General features: G+C 43.2%; 1 protein-coding gene across 6 annotated transcripts in view; it reads right to left on the bottom strand.

Annotated features, from left to right (window-relative positions):
• The window catches only part of ARHGAP17 (Rho GTPase activating protein 17), a 44,654-nt gene that overhangs the window by 4,550 nt on the left and 22,959 nt on the right, over positions 1-17,145 (bottom strand). For 5 of the 6 annotated variants that reach the window (XM_080617087.1, XM_080617089.1, XM_080617086.1 and 2 more), the window contains 17 exons: positions 14,183-14,287; positions 13,295-13,371; positions 12,085-12,196; positions 11,814-11,890; positions 11,091-11,202; positions 10,072-10,140; positions 9,834-9,915; positions 7,750-7,877; positions 7,249-7,360; positions 6,602-6,683; positions 6,074-6,154; positions 5,238-5,351; positions 4,778-4,869; positions 4,486-4,642; positions 3,035-3,277; positions 1,274-1,434; positions 265-882 (listed from right to left, as the gene is read on the bottom strand). In XM_080617087.1, coding sequence (XP_080473213.1) covers positions 265-882; positions 1,274-1,434; positions 3,035-3,277; positions 4,486-4,642; positions 4,778-4,869; positions 5,238-5,351; positions 6,074-6,154; positions 6,602-6,683; positions 7,249-7,360; positions 7,750-7,877; positions 9,834-9,915; positions 10,072-10,140; positions 11,091-11,202; positions 11,814-11,890; positions 12,085-12,196; positions 13,295-13,371; positions 14,183-14,287 — 2,422 coding nt within the window. The remainder of the gene's footprint in view (positions 1-264; positions 883-1,273; positions 1,435-3,034; positions 3,278-4,485; positions 4,643-4,777; positions 4,870-5,237; positions 5,352-6,073; positions 6,155-6,601; positions 6,684-7,248; positions 7,361-7,749; positions 7,878-9,833; positions 9,916-10,071; positions 10,141-11,090; positions 11,203-11,813; positions 11,891-12,084; positions 12,197-13,294; positions 13,372-14,182; positions 14,288-17,145) is intronic. The other variant, XM_080617091.1, reaches the window with a different exon arrangement.

The raw sequence follows: 17,145 nt of genomic DNA, 5'->3' as shown, positions 1-17,145 counted from the left end.
CTGGAGAAAGCCCCAGAGAGTTGGTTGCTATAATAGTGCTCTGCTTCCAAAGCAGGAAGAAAAATAAAGCAAGCTGATCTACACTTCCCCCCAGACCCTTCTGCACAGAACGGGTGGTGGGCATTTTAACTGGAAACGAGTAATTTAGTATTTTAACTGTCACTTGTGCCTCTCAGTCCCTCCCCCTGAGATTTACAGCTACAGGCATCATTTTCTACATTCCTGCTCCCTGAGGTGGCACCGAACATGGAAGAATCCACTCACCTGTTACAATTTTGGAAGCTGTTTGGGTGGGATTTGCAATAATACCATCTCCAGCCAGCTGAGAAGGAGGATGAGGCGGAGGGGGGACACTAGGTCTGTTTCTGGGTTTCGGTACTGGCCGCGGCCTCGGCAGTGTACCACTCTGAGGTAGAGAGTGAGACTGGGAGGTTTCTGGAGTAGCTGGCTGTGGCTGTGCTGATGGGGAACTGGTATTGTGTTTTCCTAGAGGGGGTGTATCGGGCGGTGTCGGAGTCTGCGGAGGAGTGTAGCAGGGCTGCTCTGGTCCATGCTCACTGCTGGGTGCAGCAGGAGGAGACGCTTGACTGTTAGATTTGGGCTGCAGTGGAGGAGTAGCCTGTGTTGGGGGCTGTGGGGGTGGATGGCTGGGAGCCTGGATTGGGGAAAGGCTGCTGGAGTATCTCCGAGGTGCAGAGACCTGGGAAGCAGAGGTCGGGGCTGCTCCTTGGGTTGCATGTTGAGCAGGAGGAGAAGAGCTTCTGGCAGGTGGCTTTGGAGACACAGAAGGTGGCTGAGCAGCAGCGGCAGAGTTTTGGCTTCCTGGCTGCCCCGGTGGGGGGTTGGCTGGCTTAGGGGGGGCTGGTGCAGGCTTCTTAACAGCTGGTAAGAGAAGAGGTGACATTTCATGGTCACGGACTGTGAAACCAAACTGCTGAGGGAGAAATCAGTAGCACAAAGGAACCCACAGGTAGGTTGGCAAAGTAAAACGATGCATTACTAAATAAAGCAATAGGAAGCTACAGAAATGTGCACTCAGGCTTTACAGATCAATAGCCTTTGAGTTTGTTAAACAGCACTAGCAACATTACTACCAGCATTCATTAAAGTGCCCAAAGCCAAAGATGCATTACAGTTAGGCCTCAGTGAAATGCACGTGAATTAAATCATTATCTGCTATAAAGGCAGAGACACCGATACAGGTATTTTAGCAAGCACTTATGCAGTACATGAAGAATTAGAACTTATTGGAAAACCAAAGGAAGAAACACACTTCTCCTCATGAGATGGGGACTGGGACCTGCCGCATTCTGTGGCTGACTGACAGGGAGCTGATTGGTGCTGCTGGCTGGCTGGCTCTGGGCAGCGGCATGCCCGCCGTTCCTCACGGGTGGAGGAGTGGCTGCAGATGTGTTGTCCTTCGATTTTGAGGTGCTGAAAATTAAACATCTTAAATTAGAAAGTGATTGCAAAGTGCCCAGATCAGCTGCACACACTCAGGCTGACGTTGTGAACTGTGCTATAGTTCTGACCCTCAAATGCTTCCACAAACTCCTGTTATTTCCTCACAGACCTACCACTGCTACAGCTCCTCAAATCAGTGCCAAGTCAGCTTTAAGCAAGCCTGTATAAAAGATTAATTACCAAAACCAAATCAGGAATCCACGTAGTTCTGCAGTGTCACAGTACCTGTCTGACTGCACACCCAGGAGCGCAGTCTCCCACTCCCGGTGCATCTGCAATCCTTTATACCTGGATCTATACCTTTAGACCTTTATAAGCTGGAGTTAAACTTTTACCTTGCTGGGAGACCAGAACTTGTCTCAAGGGAGCAACCCCTGCAAAACCTTTGAGATTCAGATTAGGGAAGTCAGCTCTTCCTGACCCTTAGCTATGAAGAACTGTGAGGAAACACAGCACTTGAGTGTGAACCAGCTGAGGGGGTACTGGGCAGTGCCCTCTTCTCTTGCTCACACTTGCAGCCCTTACTCCTCTCAAAAGGACTGACTTTCAATCACTTTTACAGGCACACTGCAACCCTAGGTTCTCCAGATGCCATCAGTAAATTGCAAGTACTTGAACCCAGAGCCTGTGCAGACTTTAAATGCAGCTTTTCGACACGGAGGGTTTCGTTTTCGCTGCCTCTCCCACAAGAAGTATCTGTGGAGGAAGCCTCAGTCTGCAGCGAATTTCTGAACGAGCTGTCTCTGTAAAAACATCACCAGGGAACAAAAGCTGTGTATAAAACAAGAGTCGGTGCTGCCTCACTCCACGGTGCTGTTTCACCACGAGATGCTGTGTAAGAGGTTGATGCGTGGAGAGCGCTACAGCCTTTACATGTGGTTTCTTCTCTCTCTCATACCACACAAATATTGAAAGCAAAGCACTGCTTTCACCATACATGAAAAGGAAAGTCAAGGCTACTGCAATTAGCCCATGTATACTAATAACTGGGGACATAATTGCACAGAGTTTCAATAGTAATAAAGTACCAAACAGCCCGTATACATGCTTGTCCTAAAGAAACTAATAGTGAAATATGATAAATCAACTTCCTGTTTTCTACCAAGTCTGGTCATTGCTAACACTTGCTACAGACAAAAGAGACATATCCAGATAACATGTACAAGAAACAACAAATAAGACCAACAGGTTTCTAGTATTGCCACTGGTAGGTTTTGTTCTTTCAGCAGCAAACTGATAGTCACTATGTGGACACCTCTAGAGTCTGACTTGGAAAGGTCATCATGGGTAGCAGAAGCACTGACTTTTCTTAGTACTTTTCATCATTTTTCCTCCCAGGAATTCTCTTACATTAGAAGACCAATTCTGGAACATACACAACAATGTATGTTATTTTAGAGGAACAATGTGTGGTAGAGAGCTCCTGCATAGTGCTTCTGCCCATGCCTGAAAAGTCTTTACACTTCTGCCACTTAGAGGAGGTGCCTTGTGAGGCAGATCCAGTTGACACATCAGTTTGCTGCTGCAGCAGCCTGCTAAAGCCCTTGCCAGCAGAAGCCATGCCTCTTACCTGACATCCTCATTTCCTTGACTTTGTAACTGTTCTGCTGTGCCAGCAGAGAGAGCAAAACCAGCACCCACTGGGCTTGTTTCAGCCACAGAAGCTTGGGAGTGCTGCTCCGCTCCCGGCTGAGCCAGCACGCCAGCCTCGGTGGGTGGAAGTGGCGGCTGGAAAGCTGGGGATGTGTGCTTTCTATTTATAGTGCCACATCTCCGAGGGTTCGCTTGGAAGTCCATAACCTTGACACCAAAGCTACAGAAAGAAGAGAGAGTAAACACACCACGCCAGCCAACACCAGGTAACTAAAGCAACAGGACGACTGGATGTTATAACCCACAAAGACAAATGCAACCCCTGTTGCTTGGCATGCAAAGCAGCAACAAGGAAAGCTGTAACTTTCTGCATAGAACACCATTAATGTTAAGACATGCAGCACTATTTGGCTTCTCCAGACAGAGGGGTAAGCTAAACATAAGTGGAACAAACTACTCAATTACATTTGAAGACAGACACTGATGACAATGAGGTCAAACCAGTCAAAATCAGTAATTTTACATGTAAATACATCCATTTCCTTACATACCAGAGTACCTCCTCACTGAATATAACTTGTCACATGAATTTTGTTTCTATTACACACTAAGCTGCAGTACAGATTTCAAGACAGACAAGAAAAGGCACTGGATATACACTATGATTTGTGTTTAATGGAAAGCTAAGGATAAATGGACTAAAATTCCAATGGATTTTAGAATGCATACAGCACATTCATTCTAGCGTTTAATTTTATTCCTGTGTTAAGAACAGTGATTTTCTTCCTCCTGTGTCAGTGCTGTGAATTTGCATGTGGCTGGCCACAGCTGACATTCAGTAACAACATTTGCATCAAAAGCTAAAAACAAAACAGCACATCACTTGAATATTCATGGTATGAGTGATAATAAATGAACGTTACACTACGTGTTATATGGGAAAACAGCACGTTTTGGGTTTATTTTTAGCATTCTACTGTTTGCTGTGGTATATACTGTACCATCATCAACTGAGAAGTCTTACCATGAAGGCACCAGGTAGCACCACCTCAGCTTATGGGCTTTGAAAAAGAAGCCATGGAATATCAGAAGTTAGATACTGAGAGATGCTACTATATACACTGCTGTTTCAGTGGATTTTAGACCCCCCAAATCTGGAATAGGAAAACAGTAACTGGAAGCAGTAATTATTTGCTTGGTTTGCATCATGCAGAGTTTAACTAGAAGCAAATACCGTTACATGACCTTTGAACCTTCCTTAGGCTGCAACACCACGTGGGGGGAAGTAAATCACTCCTGTTACCTATAGTACTTGCATAAAATTCTCCTCCTGAGACCAATAAAAGTGTTTCCAATCACAGCCTCCTCATCAGTCCAGTTCTCAGGAGTGGGCTAATAACTGAATCCTAACCCAAGAATGAAACCTACCTTTCCTTCTTCAATAAATCCCCTTCCGTTACAGTCATGCTAACAGGCCTTTTCCGTTCCAGTGTCCCACATTCATATTCATTCCCAGTGTGTGATAAGTGATTTGAATTAACAGCAGGAATTGCAACAAATGCCCCAGATACATTGAAATCTTGATCTGAGAGAGAGACAGACAGAAAGCATCCTAAGACACACATATACAAAACGGTGCCCCACTGCAGAAGCTGTTGGCGGATTACCTGTGTCTGGTTATCACAAACACAGAATCCTTTTAACTATGGCAAGAATTTACCTCCAGGGAAGAACCAGTCTGCATGCTGAATAATTGGCTCAATAACTGCTACCACATGGACTGAAGTTGCTGCTGCCATTTCAGCAAGAGATCTGCAGAAGGAATTTGTACAACACTTCATACAGAGTTCTATCAAAGCAAGTAAATAATAATAATAATAGTAATTAATTCATATTACCCAAATGACAAATTATGCTAAATATGATGTATGAAGACTCCTAAGTACCACACAAAGCGCAACTTCACACTAGATGGAGTCTAGACTAATCAGTACATTCATAGCATTTGAAAACACTCCTAAAAGGACTCGTGCCTAAAAGGATCTGGAGGCACAGGTTGAAAGAACATCTGAAGTAGTTTTCAGGCAAATAATCTGTTGCTGTGAATAGCTGACATGATTTAAACCAAATGCTACAGCTCCATGGAAGTTTTATTTTGTAGCTTCCCTCAAACAACTTACCCTTCATTCTTTGCCCATAACAAGTTGGGGCCTAAGACTATGGCGACGTTGCTGGGTGTCATTTTGTTAACATCACTGTTCTGTGCAAGCTTTGCTAAAAATTTGATTAAATACCTACAAGAGGGAAAGAAATAATTATCCAGCAGGAATTAAGAGCATTTCTTGTTGAAAGCAGCCAACAAAAATGAAAGAACTCAAAGACAGTTCCTAGTGAAACAAATAAGACAAACAGCCTTCTTGCTTGGTAGCTCGCTACTATGGTTCTACTCTTGTATCATAAAAGTTGAAGTGGGTAGAGAAGAAAGCATCTCCTACCTTAGCAAAATGGAACTACAAAACTATTATATCTTCAGAAAAAACAAATAGATTGTGAATCCCTACTCAACAGCTATTTTCATATCCTGTAATGGAACTCCCACACTTACAGGAGTCAGCACAGTTGGGTTTGTTCGAATTCATTTCCAAAAGACAATAACCAAAAGGACAAATAACACGTGTAAGATATATCCAGGTGATTCCTAAGAGTGGAAAATACAATGAAAAGCACAGCTAGTGTAAAGACAGGGACTACTGCCAACAGCATGACCCTTCAGTAGGAGGGTTCTGTGCATCACTACTTCATTATGGTCAACAGTGAATTAACTCAACTGAAAGTCTATTGCCAGCAATGCACACCAACTGCTCAATCAAACAGGATGTCCTTTTATAAACCTAACTGAATTTGGCAAGAAACACACCCCTGGATTAGGGTTCTGGTTAACCAGCTGTGAAACATAGCACTCCAGCACCAAAGTGGCTGTGCTGCATGCTGCATGTCAGCGGATGCTTGTACACACCTGAAGTTTGCATGGTAATGCTTAGGTAATCTGTTACAAATTCTCCATAACTCCTGCAGCTTCTTATCCTGGTCCTGGATACTGAAAGGAAAACCAACCTGTTAACATCTTACTTTCAGATCAGAAAATTGTTGTTTCTGCAGTAAACAGGGATGACTGCACAACCTTCCATTTATGCCAAAGAAACACATTGTTTTGCATTCAGTAATTCTGTAACCTGCTAGTCAACCCCCTGAATTACCTCTTACTACAACAAAAGAGAACTGCTTAAGCATCATTACTGTGCAGCCAACAGTCTGAAGCAGCCCTCATGTCTAACCACAGGTATTTCACCACATTTTTATGCAATTAGTATTAAGCTAAACCACATTTAAAATCATTTGTTACACAAAATATTTACCTTTCAGAGCAGAAATAACAAAGTAAACTGTGTGAGCTTGGTCTTGTCTTTGAATTCATATATGAAGAACCAAATTTGATAAGACTATGTAGAATGTTTTCCTATATACCTAGTTTTAGTATGCTTACTTTGCAGCTTGTGTCCATTCTTCATACAGACTGTAGGTCATTAAAGGTTCTGGCAACTCTCGCAGATAGGATTTCAAGGCACCTGCAACGCAGAGCACAAAAGGTGAGCTTGTTAGCCAATGCTTTCAGTCTGCATTCCAAATTCTGTCCTCAAATTTGCAATTTCATCTGTTCAACGGGACCCAGGTTCCAGTGAAACAGTGGAACAACATGATGCTTCCACAGTACATCTGCTCAATGCTTGACACAAAAGGTCTTCCAGGAATTACTGTAATGCGACAGAAATATGGACTACGAATGTACGAATCATCTCTTCAGAACCCATTAAAGGTCTTCATATGGCTCTAATCTCCCTTGATCACCTTAACACTTTTATCATGAGAGGAAATACACTTGTATTATTATGATCACCTGAATTTTAGACACCTCTGTCATGCAGACAGGAACACATCAAGCACATGAGCTCGCATACCCTTGACTTGTCCATGTTAGTTTGTGCAATGAAATAACCTTGCAACTTATTTCTATTTCTAGTTTATCTGCAGAGATCAATACCTTACACTGCAGCAAGTCAGCACTTAAATCAACAGCATAAACCTGTGTTGTATCAGTTTATACGTGGTTTTGATTCACAACGTTCACAATACCTGCGACAGCATGGGGATCGGAATAGAACTCATCAAGCTGGGAAGTTGAACAGTCCAGGGCAGCTTTCAGCTTTTTCAATTTGGAGGCTCCAGCAGCAATTCTGAATAAGCCCTGCATAGTAAAACTTAAATGTATTTGACTGGTAACAACACGTTAGTACAAGCATGAAACAGCAGGAGTTTTATGACAGCCTCTTTTAGAACAGTTCCAAGCTTGGTGTCTTCACCTTACACTGTTATGACCCAGCTGGCTCTAGATGTGTTTTTGCCATGTGACAGTGCTTTATAGTTACCTCACACCCTTGGCCCATTCCTAATTTATTATTCTATCTCAAAGATACTTCAAATAGTGCTGAAGGTTATTCTGTTGTAAAAGGTTTACCATCTACACTAATGAAGAAACAACTTAAGCAACTTGTTAACCAGTACAGACACCAGCCCACGAGTTTGAGCTCCTTCTTCCCACTTCCCATCCTTCACATGTGGTATGGCATCACCTACCTCCTCTCTCATTCCCGTTTCCAAAAGCATCATTACACAGGCTTCAATGGGGACTGCAATTTCACGACCACTGCGCTTGAGATGCTCTTCTAATGGAGTTCCAAAAGCTGGTTTTTCAGTCCATTTGTCTAGTTGGAGAGTATCAAAACACTGAGCAAAGTATCTAGCAAATACCTTAATCATGCCCCAGACAAGAAAAAGAAGAAAGCCTCCAGTACAGCAAAGAAATTACCATAATACAGTAGGAGTTTTACAGCCCTTGATTGGTAAAGTCCTTTCTATGATGAGTAAAGACAGAATGAGCCTGCTGGTGTTTAAGAAGAAATACTTCTGCATCTTTCTGGATGGAATAACACACAAATCCTCTGTACGACTGGAAGGGCACGTCCCCTCAACACAAGTGCCACCACATGGCTGCAAGTTACATTGAGTTACAAGAGAATCTTTAGTGAAAATATTTATCCAGGTTGCATGCCCTGGGCTGATCGCAGTTTTAGCTGTATTTTAGGTGGATAAAAACTGAGCTGTTCACACAATGTCTATTGCTGATTTAAGGAATCAGCAACTCCAAATGGATGTTAACAGCCCCCGTCTCTTCCATGAGCATTACGTTAACAGCCCATTGCTGTAAAATTGCACAAATCTTCCACTTCTTAATGTTGATGAACTCGAAGTTGAAATTGGCACAAGTTTCTCTGACCTGAATGTGAATTTCTTGTTTCCCACAATTTATTTTCTCCCATTTCTGCTGCCTTAATTGAAAAAATGCAGATGTAGGAGGTCATTGTTAGTACCAATGTGTTATTTCTTTTATGTGGAAAAAAGGTTAAGAAAGAAAGACTTCGACAGAGTCCTCAGAGACACACTGTGTTCCTGCAGAGCATTCAACTTACCCACATTAACTACACCCCTCCTAAGGCCTTAGTTCTTCTCCTTCATTAACACTCCACAAGGTGCACGTCATTTTCCCCAGTTTTGCAAGTTACAGATAACATTAGGATGAGAAATCTTAGTAACTGCTCGGAGTCTCAGTGATTCACAGCTAGAAACACAACTGAAGCAGTGCCATACCCTGAGACCCTGGACCACTCGGACACCGTGACACCTATTCCACCTAAGAGGACTAATCTGTTCGTATGGAAAGTCTGTACAAAGCAGCTAAGAAACAACAAAATTTAAAGCAGTCAGATCTGTGAACAGAGAACCTTGCACTGAGCCATAGCACAGCCCTGATGCTGTGTGAGCATCATGTGTTTGCGCTACCTCGTCTCCCACCAGACTGGTGAAGCACAGATATTCTACAGCATCTTTCAGCAAGCTGCTTATATATTTAAATGGTTCATCTTTTACAACTTGCATGTATTCCACAACTGAAGATACCTGAGTCTTGCTCAGCTCAGATTGTATTTTGCTCAGACTTTGTTCAGCCTACTACTGCTTCAAAGCAATTAGAAGATTAAGAGACAGCAGAGCCAGTGTTTAGGACACCCACTTCAACACCAAACCACTATGATACACCTGAACTCCCGCTGACAAAGTTTAGTAGCATGGGGAAGAACTGAAGCCTTTCTTAACTGCTGATATTCAATCCAATAATCCAAACACTCCACTAGCTGGCTGTAGTGCAGTGTGTGCACTGAGAAAAAGGAGTTACATACGAGAAGGGAAAAAGTCAACCTCAGAATAAGGGGAGTTTTTCTGATAATCACCAAGTAATTCAAGAAGAAGGACCCAAAGAAGTTCTTAAATCACAATGAAATCTTCATTGGCCTGAAAAGCCAGGTATGAATCAGCAAAAGGCCACATGGTGTCAAGGAAGAAGTGCAAGCAAACAGAAAAATCCTTCCTTTGCCCTCTTGGGTATCAGACAGATCCTCAGGATTTTATTAGTGTGTTAAAGTATGGCTGGAGAACTCCAGAGAACACAAAGATGGAATTATGCTTGGGAATGTAAAATTGGTAAGTAGATCAAAATGGCCTTATTAAATAAGTCTGCATGCAAGAGAATCAAGATAAAGGAGGAGAATATTGTGCATAGGTGGCACAGGCAAGAGAAGCATCAGCCAGAGCACAGGTTACTTTACCTTGATGGGCTTGAATTTCGGGTAGGACCTTTTCTATGACTGCTAATGCTTTTCTATGGTAATCTGCTTGTGCTTCTAATAACTGAGAACAGAAGCCACATTTTAAAAACAAAAAGAGCATTAGCTTCTGATGAGCACATAATACAAGACTAGAAGGTTTAGCACACAAAATGTAATCTTTGAGGATCGAGTGTCTATGCACATATGTGCTGCAAAGTCAGATGGAAAAACTACTCACCATAACAAAACATCTGGCATATTCCCCTTCTTTGGACACAAAGTTATACATGTCTGCTGCTAGTTGATCCTTTGAAAAAGAGAAGGATGCAAAATAGGACATCAAACTCACAGGGGCATTTCAACTTCTAGAGAAAGACAGGGGCATGTATGGTTGTTTTGTCTGTGGTGAGTTTGAACTATCACTTCAGCAACACAGCACAGCAAGCCAGTAATCCTCCAGACTCTGCTACGTGTATTCTTTCAAACAACATCTATTCAAAATGCATGTTTTACACAGCAAAGCAGTTGCCCACTGAAGTAACAGTTGGACTGCAGGGCAGTATGTTATTTACAGCCAATATCTGCACACAAGTACCACTAAGAGGTTTTGGGGGCTCAGCCCAACTGTAGCACTTGACAATCAAGAAGTGAAACTGAATGGCAACTGCTCAGAGCTGTAATAGTCAGAATGTTCCTTTTATGGCAGCATCTTGAATTTCACCCAGCTAGCTCACGCTGCACAGCTACTCAGCGGCCTGAGCACACAGACACCCTGAGTGTTTCAGTCAAGGCTAAGACACAGCTCTTCCTCCTCCTGCCTCAGACTGAAACAGAAAACAATGTAAAACACCCATCTTAAAAAAACCCAAACTGCATTAAATTAAAGCAATTCAGACACAGCTCAGCCAGCATCAATATTCTTCATTAAAATTCTTCCCTGTGAGGGTGCTGAGGCCCTGACACAGGGTGCTCAGAGAAGCTGTGGCTGCCCCATCCTTGGCAGTGGTTCAAGGCCAGCAACGGGGCTTGGAGCAACCTGCTCTAGTGGAAGGCATCTCTGCCCGTGGCAGGGGGCTGCAACTGGGTGAGCTTTAAGGTCCCTTTCAACCCAAACCATTCCATGATATAATATACCTTTAAGACACGCAGTTTGTTAACAGCCACATAATCTGTGGCTGAGCAAGGCTCCCAGGAGCAGCCCTATTCTGATTGCTACTGCTGCTAATGAGAGGTGTGGGAAGGACAGACTTATCGCACCTTGCACTGTTCTACTTTATTTCCAGCTTCATCCATCTCTTCCTTTAGTGATTCTATTTTTGAAGGATGCACTTGAAAATTCGTTCCTGAAGTCTTGTGGGCTTGGTTATACCTGTGGAAGAAAAGCTTTGGTCGGTTGAAGACTATATTAAACAAGCAACTGCATTTATGGCTCCCTTGAAATTGGTTTCTTCTGACAGGAAACAAATCCAATAGTTTCAGTTGAAAATCCCCAAGAAATGATGCATTGGCCACAGTCTAACATGGGTGCATAATACATTGGAACTCCCAATCCCAGAAATTGCTACTTAAATTATCACAACAGTTTAAGACCATTTATAAAGGGACTTAAATTGATCAACCTAGGGCCCTGCCAATGAGATGGTTCAATATAATGCTGTAAAAGCACTTGGCATGGTTACAAAATTAGACTCCTATTATTTAAGTTGACAACTTAAGTGAACCGGAAAGCAGCTGAGTTTTGAGCATTTTTCCAATTATATATAGGCATGTAAGAGCTCCAAAATCTTAATTCTCTTTTGATCTAGTAATTATGAGTCCTTTTTTTGAGTAACTTAAATGTAAATTCACCTTTTTTCAGCAAAGCATTAACATGCACACAGGAACATTTCAGAAGCAAGTGACAGCATCAGATCAGATGCCAGGAGGTGTCAATAAGAAGTTGACATGAATGGAAAAGGACCTAGTAATTCAAATTCTTACCTTCCTCTTGCAGAATCCCAGTCCAACACCAGCTTTGCAAGCTGTTTCCTCTGCTTCTGAATGTTCGGGATCTCTGTCTAGAAGGAGAAGTCAAGGTTTATCCTCACTTGTGTATTGTAATGAACTACTGTTTGTAGATTTCTTATGCACATTCAACCACTAATGCATGGCTCCTTAAAGCAGTTTTATTATTAACAGTAAGATAATGCCTTTTTGCTCAGTCTATACATAAATCCAGATGCATTTCCTCAGGCAGGCTGAGGTGACTTACCTCTGTTAGTACATACAGTGGATCTAAGACTTCTTTTTCGATCTGTACTTCATGCTGAGAGAGCTCCATTGCCAGTTTGTTCTCTGCATCACCACATGTATCCAGCATTTTCCTTTAAGGATTAGAGGAAAATTTACTTTGAGTTACTACTGACTAAAGAGGAATGATTCAAACAAAACAGTGGTGGCCCTTTGTTGTCTGCTATCCTTCTGGAAAGCTGCATGTTGCATAAGGTAAGGCAACATTCAATGGCACAAGCCCAAGATGCTCTATGCTGTCATGGGCAAATTTGGGATAGGCCAGGAGTGTTATTAAACCTCTGTGTTCTAAAATTCCTTAGCCATGACAACATTTGCAGAGCCTTTAACTCATGCAGGTGATTATACCAGCCCTAAGGGCAGAGAAGTTTGTATCTATTTAAAGCCCATCCTTCCACCTCACCAGATGCAGGAAAATTGCTCAATGCAGCATTTCATTTTCTCCTAAGCCCCTTTAATGTGAAGAAGTCTCAACACCATCACGCCAAGCAATCACAGAAGCAGCACTCCCAGGTTCCAAAGCCATGACTTGACCTTTGTTTTAAGCTTGTTCTAAGGAAAACCCCTATCATGTAAGATTTTTATCCATGTTTACATCTCGTGCAAGAGCTCACAAAAATGCACCACCAAGGTTTTTAAGGTCATTTTCCACTGTTTCCATACGAATTCCCATCAGTGATGAGGAAACACATTTGCTCTAGGAATTCAGTATATTGACATTCATTTGTTTCAGCCACTTTCCTGGAAGTTGCAAGCATGCACTTTGCCAGGAGAAGGAAACAGGCTTTATTTTAAACTAGAAGCCATTCATGCAGATTGGCATTAAAGCCATTAATGCCAGCCTGCAGAATGCAGTATTTACACTGAATTGCAAACTTTAAAGGGAGACAATAATTCTGCTAACCCACAAGGATGTGAGCCATTTTCAAAAGCTTTGCAGAGAGCAGAGAATTGGAAATTTTTGCAATGCAACTCAGAGCAAGCCTGAACCTTGCCCCAGGATCACTCCAGAAGAAATGCTTGCTCACTTTTTCTCCCTTTGGGTTAGAGAAGGAATCTAGAACTATTAGTTTCATTAGACTGAAAACAGCCTTTGCGCACCCAAAGTCTTTGATTAGAGCCCTGCAGGCAACAAATATCATAGGCTGCATCTTATAAAGCCCAGCACTTACCCCAGCAGAGTTTCATCACTTAGCTGGACAGAGCCTTCTTGCATGTTCTGAGCAAGAGCTGTCAGAGGAAGTTTTTTCTATGGAACAAAAGGAACACTGCTTAGCTTAGTGCTATCCACTCTTTTCAGCTTTCCCAGTACATCCCCTCTAAGATTCTTCTTCCATATGGTTTCTATTACGTACATGCACAGCTCATTCTTTGGCTTTAAGAAAATGCCAAGTCACAGGAAGTTTCAAGCCTCAACTCCTGTTCTCAGGTACTTTGAAAAGCATTTTCTTCTCAGTCTTAGTTGACATAACTGGCCCAAAATGTGCCTCAACTACTACCAAAGACAAGTAAACAGCTTTAACTTGAGATCTAAACAACTAGCTTGGCATCTGTCTCTCTGCAGAGGTCCATTCTGTGCATTCAGGATGTCTAGTATTCAATAGAAGGAGAAGACTTGAATGCTCATTACTTCTGGTTATAACACTTTACAAATACCTAGCTATGGCTTTGCTAAAGAGGGGCAGAAATCAAACATGCACTGGTAAGCATTTCCAGTTAACTGGAGATGCCAGTGCAGAAAGGGAATTCAAACTATGGGGAGCTTGACCAGAGTTGCAGAGTATCTGCTCTTCTTAGTCAGCTCTTGTGAAAGCTGTAAGGACTCAGCACACTGCAGAAATATGTGAGTGTCCTGACACTACGAAGGCACTCCGATGTTGTGGTAGTGTATATGGCTGGGGAATTACAGTTAGTGTTTTACCATCTAATGTCAACACATGAGATGATTCTACAGGGTTTTCTCCCCTTGTATAACTGGAGGCACAGCAGCTGGTCAGTGTTCAGGCCAGACCGTATTCAGACTGGTCTTAGAAGAGAAGCCAAAAGGGTGTTGTACTTACATGTCTTTTATCAGGATCTGTACCATGCTGGCCCTGGAAACAGGCAATTAACCGCTTCTGTGCAATGTGGCAAACAGACCTCACAGTGTCAAGGCGCCTCTCAATCTGCTCGGTGCAGGGGGAAGCAGGAGGAAGAGAAAACAAAACAGAAAACAGAAGTTATTTCCCTGGCCTCAGCAGAAAGCTTCCCCCTGCCCCACACTTGGGGCTTGCACTGTTTCTCAAGCTCTCCAGCTTACGAGTTCAGCTGCTCAGCAGAAGTGCCCGACAGCAGAAACGCTCACAGGACTGGGAAGAGTGAAAGAGGAAGAAAAACACTGGCCCTATTTCTTGTCTCAGCAGAAGAGAATCAGGTTGATACCTGCCATCGGAGATAACAGCACATGCAGATAGACACCAATTTAGGGAGGAAAACTGTGGGAAAACGCTCATTTCTTGATTGTGACCTTGTACAGTAGAAGGCTGAAGACACATCTGATTGCTCCTTTACACCGCACCAAATCTATGCACTGCTTTCTATGGTGTTTCCTTCTCTGGCCATTAAATACAAGGACATAGCTCCACTCCTACATGCTACAAAACCGTAGATTAGTAGGATTCAAAAAGGATATGGAGTGAAAAAGCAGGCAGCAAAGCACAAACGACTTCTGTTGGTCACAGTATATTCGAAACATGGCTCAATACATGGACTGTGAACATGACAAAGACAATATGACATTAATAAACTGTTCTTTTAAGGGATTTTAAGTATAGAATTTTGTCTTATTTTATTTCAAAGGAACACCAAAAGCAAAGCAAGTGATGAGCACTGGGACAGAACTGCTTATGGCAGTGAGCTCTCCATGCATAGCTCTGAAAGAATGCGGTTTATCTGCATTTTGATGACTCACCAAGAATAAAAGGAGGCCCTTTGGAATGGCTTCTCGTTAAAAAGCAAGGGGAAAAAAGGAGATTTCATCTGTAGAAACAGTCTGAACCACTTCCAGTTTCTGACACGGCTCTAAAATCACTGCTATTACAGTTTCAGCAGAGCAGTAATTCTCCCTAGCTTTCCTATCCATCATAAATACAGAGGAGCTGTCAGAGGAGCAATTTCAGTGCTAAATTATGATGCCCCACAGATTTAAAGCAGGAGATACACTGCTGGTTTCTCCAGGAGGCAGACTGCTATATTCTAATGAACACAAAATGCTATAAATTCTCATTGAGAATGTGACACATCCAGGCGAGAATGACATGTTTTTTTCTCCCAAAAGGTCTATTTGGTGCCACTAGGCTGGGATATGTATATTCCTAACATGGTTACAACCGGAAGGATGTAATTAGGTCCCAACAAGAGCAAAGAGTAAAAACTAGAGCTGCGAAAAGGGACTGAGATCCAACAGAAGAGGAGCCTGCAGGGTGTGGGCTGGGAGAAGCTCAAGGAAGATGCCAGTGGAGGGAGGCACAGAACAAACAGGACTCGGTGTGGATCAGCACAGCATCGCTGCAGGATGTGTGAGCCCTGCCCTGATGCACAAGCAAGTGCTGGCCTGGGCTCCCTGTTCCCTTTCAGAGGAGGGGAGCAGCAGCCTGAAGGAGGACCCAAAGCTGGACCTTGGGACTGTGTCACTCAGCCACAGCTTTTGCAAGGCCAGAGGGAAGGTGAAACAGAACCAGCGCAGGAGGGCTGGTGAGTTGAAGGACCACTGCAGGAAGACTGGAGTTGCACTGGGTACATGAAGCACTAAAGGGACTAAAAGCTCCTGGCAGCTACAAGATGAATCCAAGCTGAAGTGCTCAAGAAGCTTAGTAAAAATCCTTTATGGCAGAGTAAGGTGCAGAGAAGCTGCTCTGAAAGCACAAGGCACTGCCTTTTCTTTACAGAGCATGTATCAACAAGCTCAGAACTCAGCGCATGTGAAGATACAAGAACAGGAACAAGCTGTTTGTGGTCTGCATTTATTCTTGCAAGGTTCTGTAGTGAAGACTTCTTAAAACACTCAGAACAGTTGGGGTTTTTCACATGTGAAACAGGGACATCCTGTAACTGAACCATCTGACAGACCCCAGCAGGCTAACACAGCCATGTGTGGTGGCTTACGCTCATTTGGAAGCCTCTGGGGCACACATATTCCCAACAGCCTCTTCCAGGCAGCCTGAATGCCAGGCCCAAAGGGCAGAAGACTGACAGGAGGAACATGACCCCAAAACTTCACAATATACTCTCCTTTCTGATCTGCTTTAGAGTTCAAAGATGTTAGAAGAACCATGAATGACATTAATCTCCATTAAGCTACCTTTGAAGTGAAAATGTGACCCACAGGCCATGCTGTCTGTACCCCCAGGGCATCTTCACTGTACAAAACATCTCACAATTGCTTTATTATATGCCACAGGGGCATGCCAGAAAGTGGGTCTATTGTAGAAGCCTTTCGAGTACTCAATTATATTCCTTGTCTTCAGACAGGAACACATTTAACAGAGATACTTGAAACGGAGCATTGCATTCCAGAAAGCAGAAAAAAGAGCCATGGTAATCCCGTGTCAGAGCTGGAGCTAAATATAAAGAAGAACACAGTGAAACAAGTTTGTAAAGCGAACAGGACGGCGCTTCTCAGCCCTTTGGTTAGATAAGAGCCTTCCTCCCCTCCACAAGCCCCCAAGAGCAAACAAACAAGTGAGTAAATTCTTCCACTTGGGTGTAGCCAGGCTGCTCTGGGCCTGGGAAAGCCTTGCTTGCAAAATTCTTTTGGCAACACACAGCAGTGCTTTTGGCTTTCACTTCTTGTTACTATTCTGCAGCTACCCAGGAACACAGGCAGGTTCTCGGAGGCGATCGAGGTGTTTTAACGTCCTTCACACCATTTCACTGCACACATCTCTCCAGGAACTAAAACCAGGATTGTCAAACTGGGGAGGTATCTGTGGTTCAAGTGAAGCAGCCCCCTGAAAGCAGGGCAAAGTGTTTCGAGTCAGCTCGT

Source organism: Psittacula echo (genome assembly GCF_963264785.1).
Source record: "Psittacula echo genome assembly, chromosome: 5".
NCBI classification, from domain to species: domain Eukaryota; kingdom Metazoa; phylum Chordata; class Aves; order Psittaciformes; family Psittacidae; genus Psittacula; species Psittacula echo.
The sequence above is the reverse complement of the archived record's forward strand: the minus strand, read 5'-3'. Positions and strand labels throughout refer to the sequence as shown.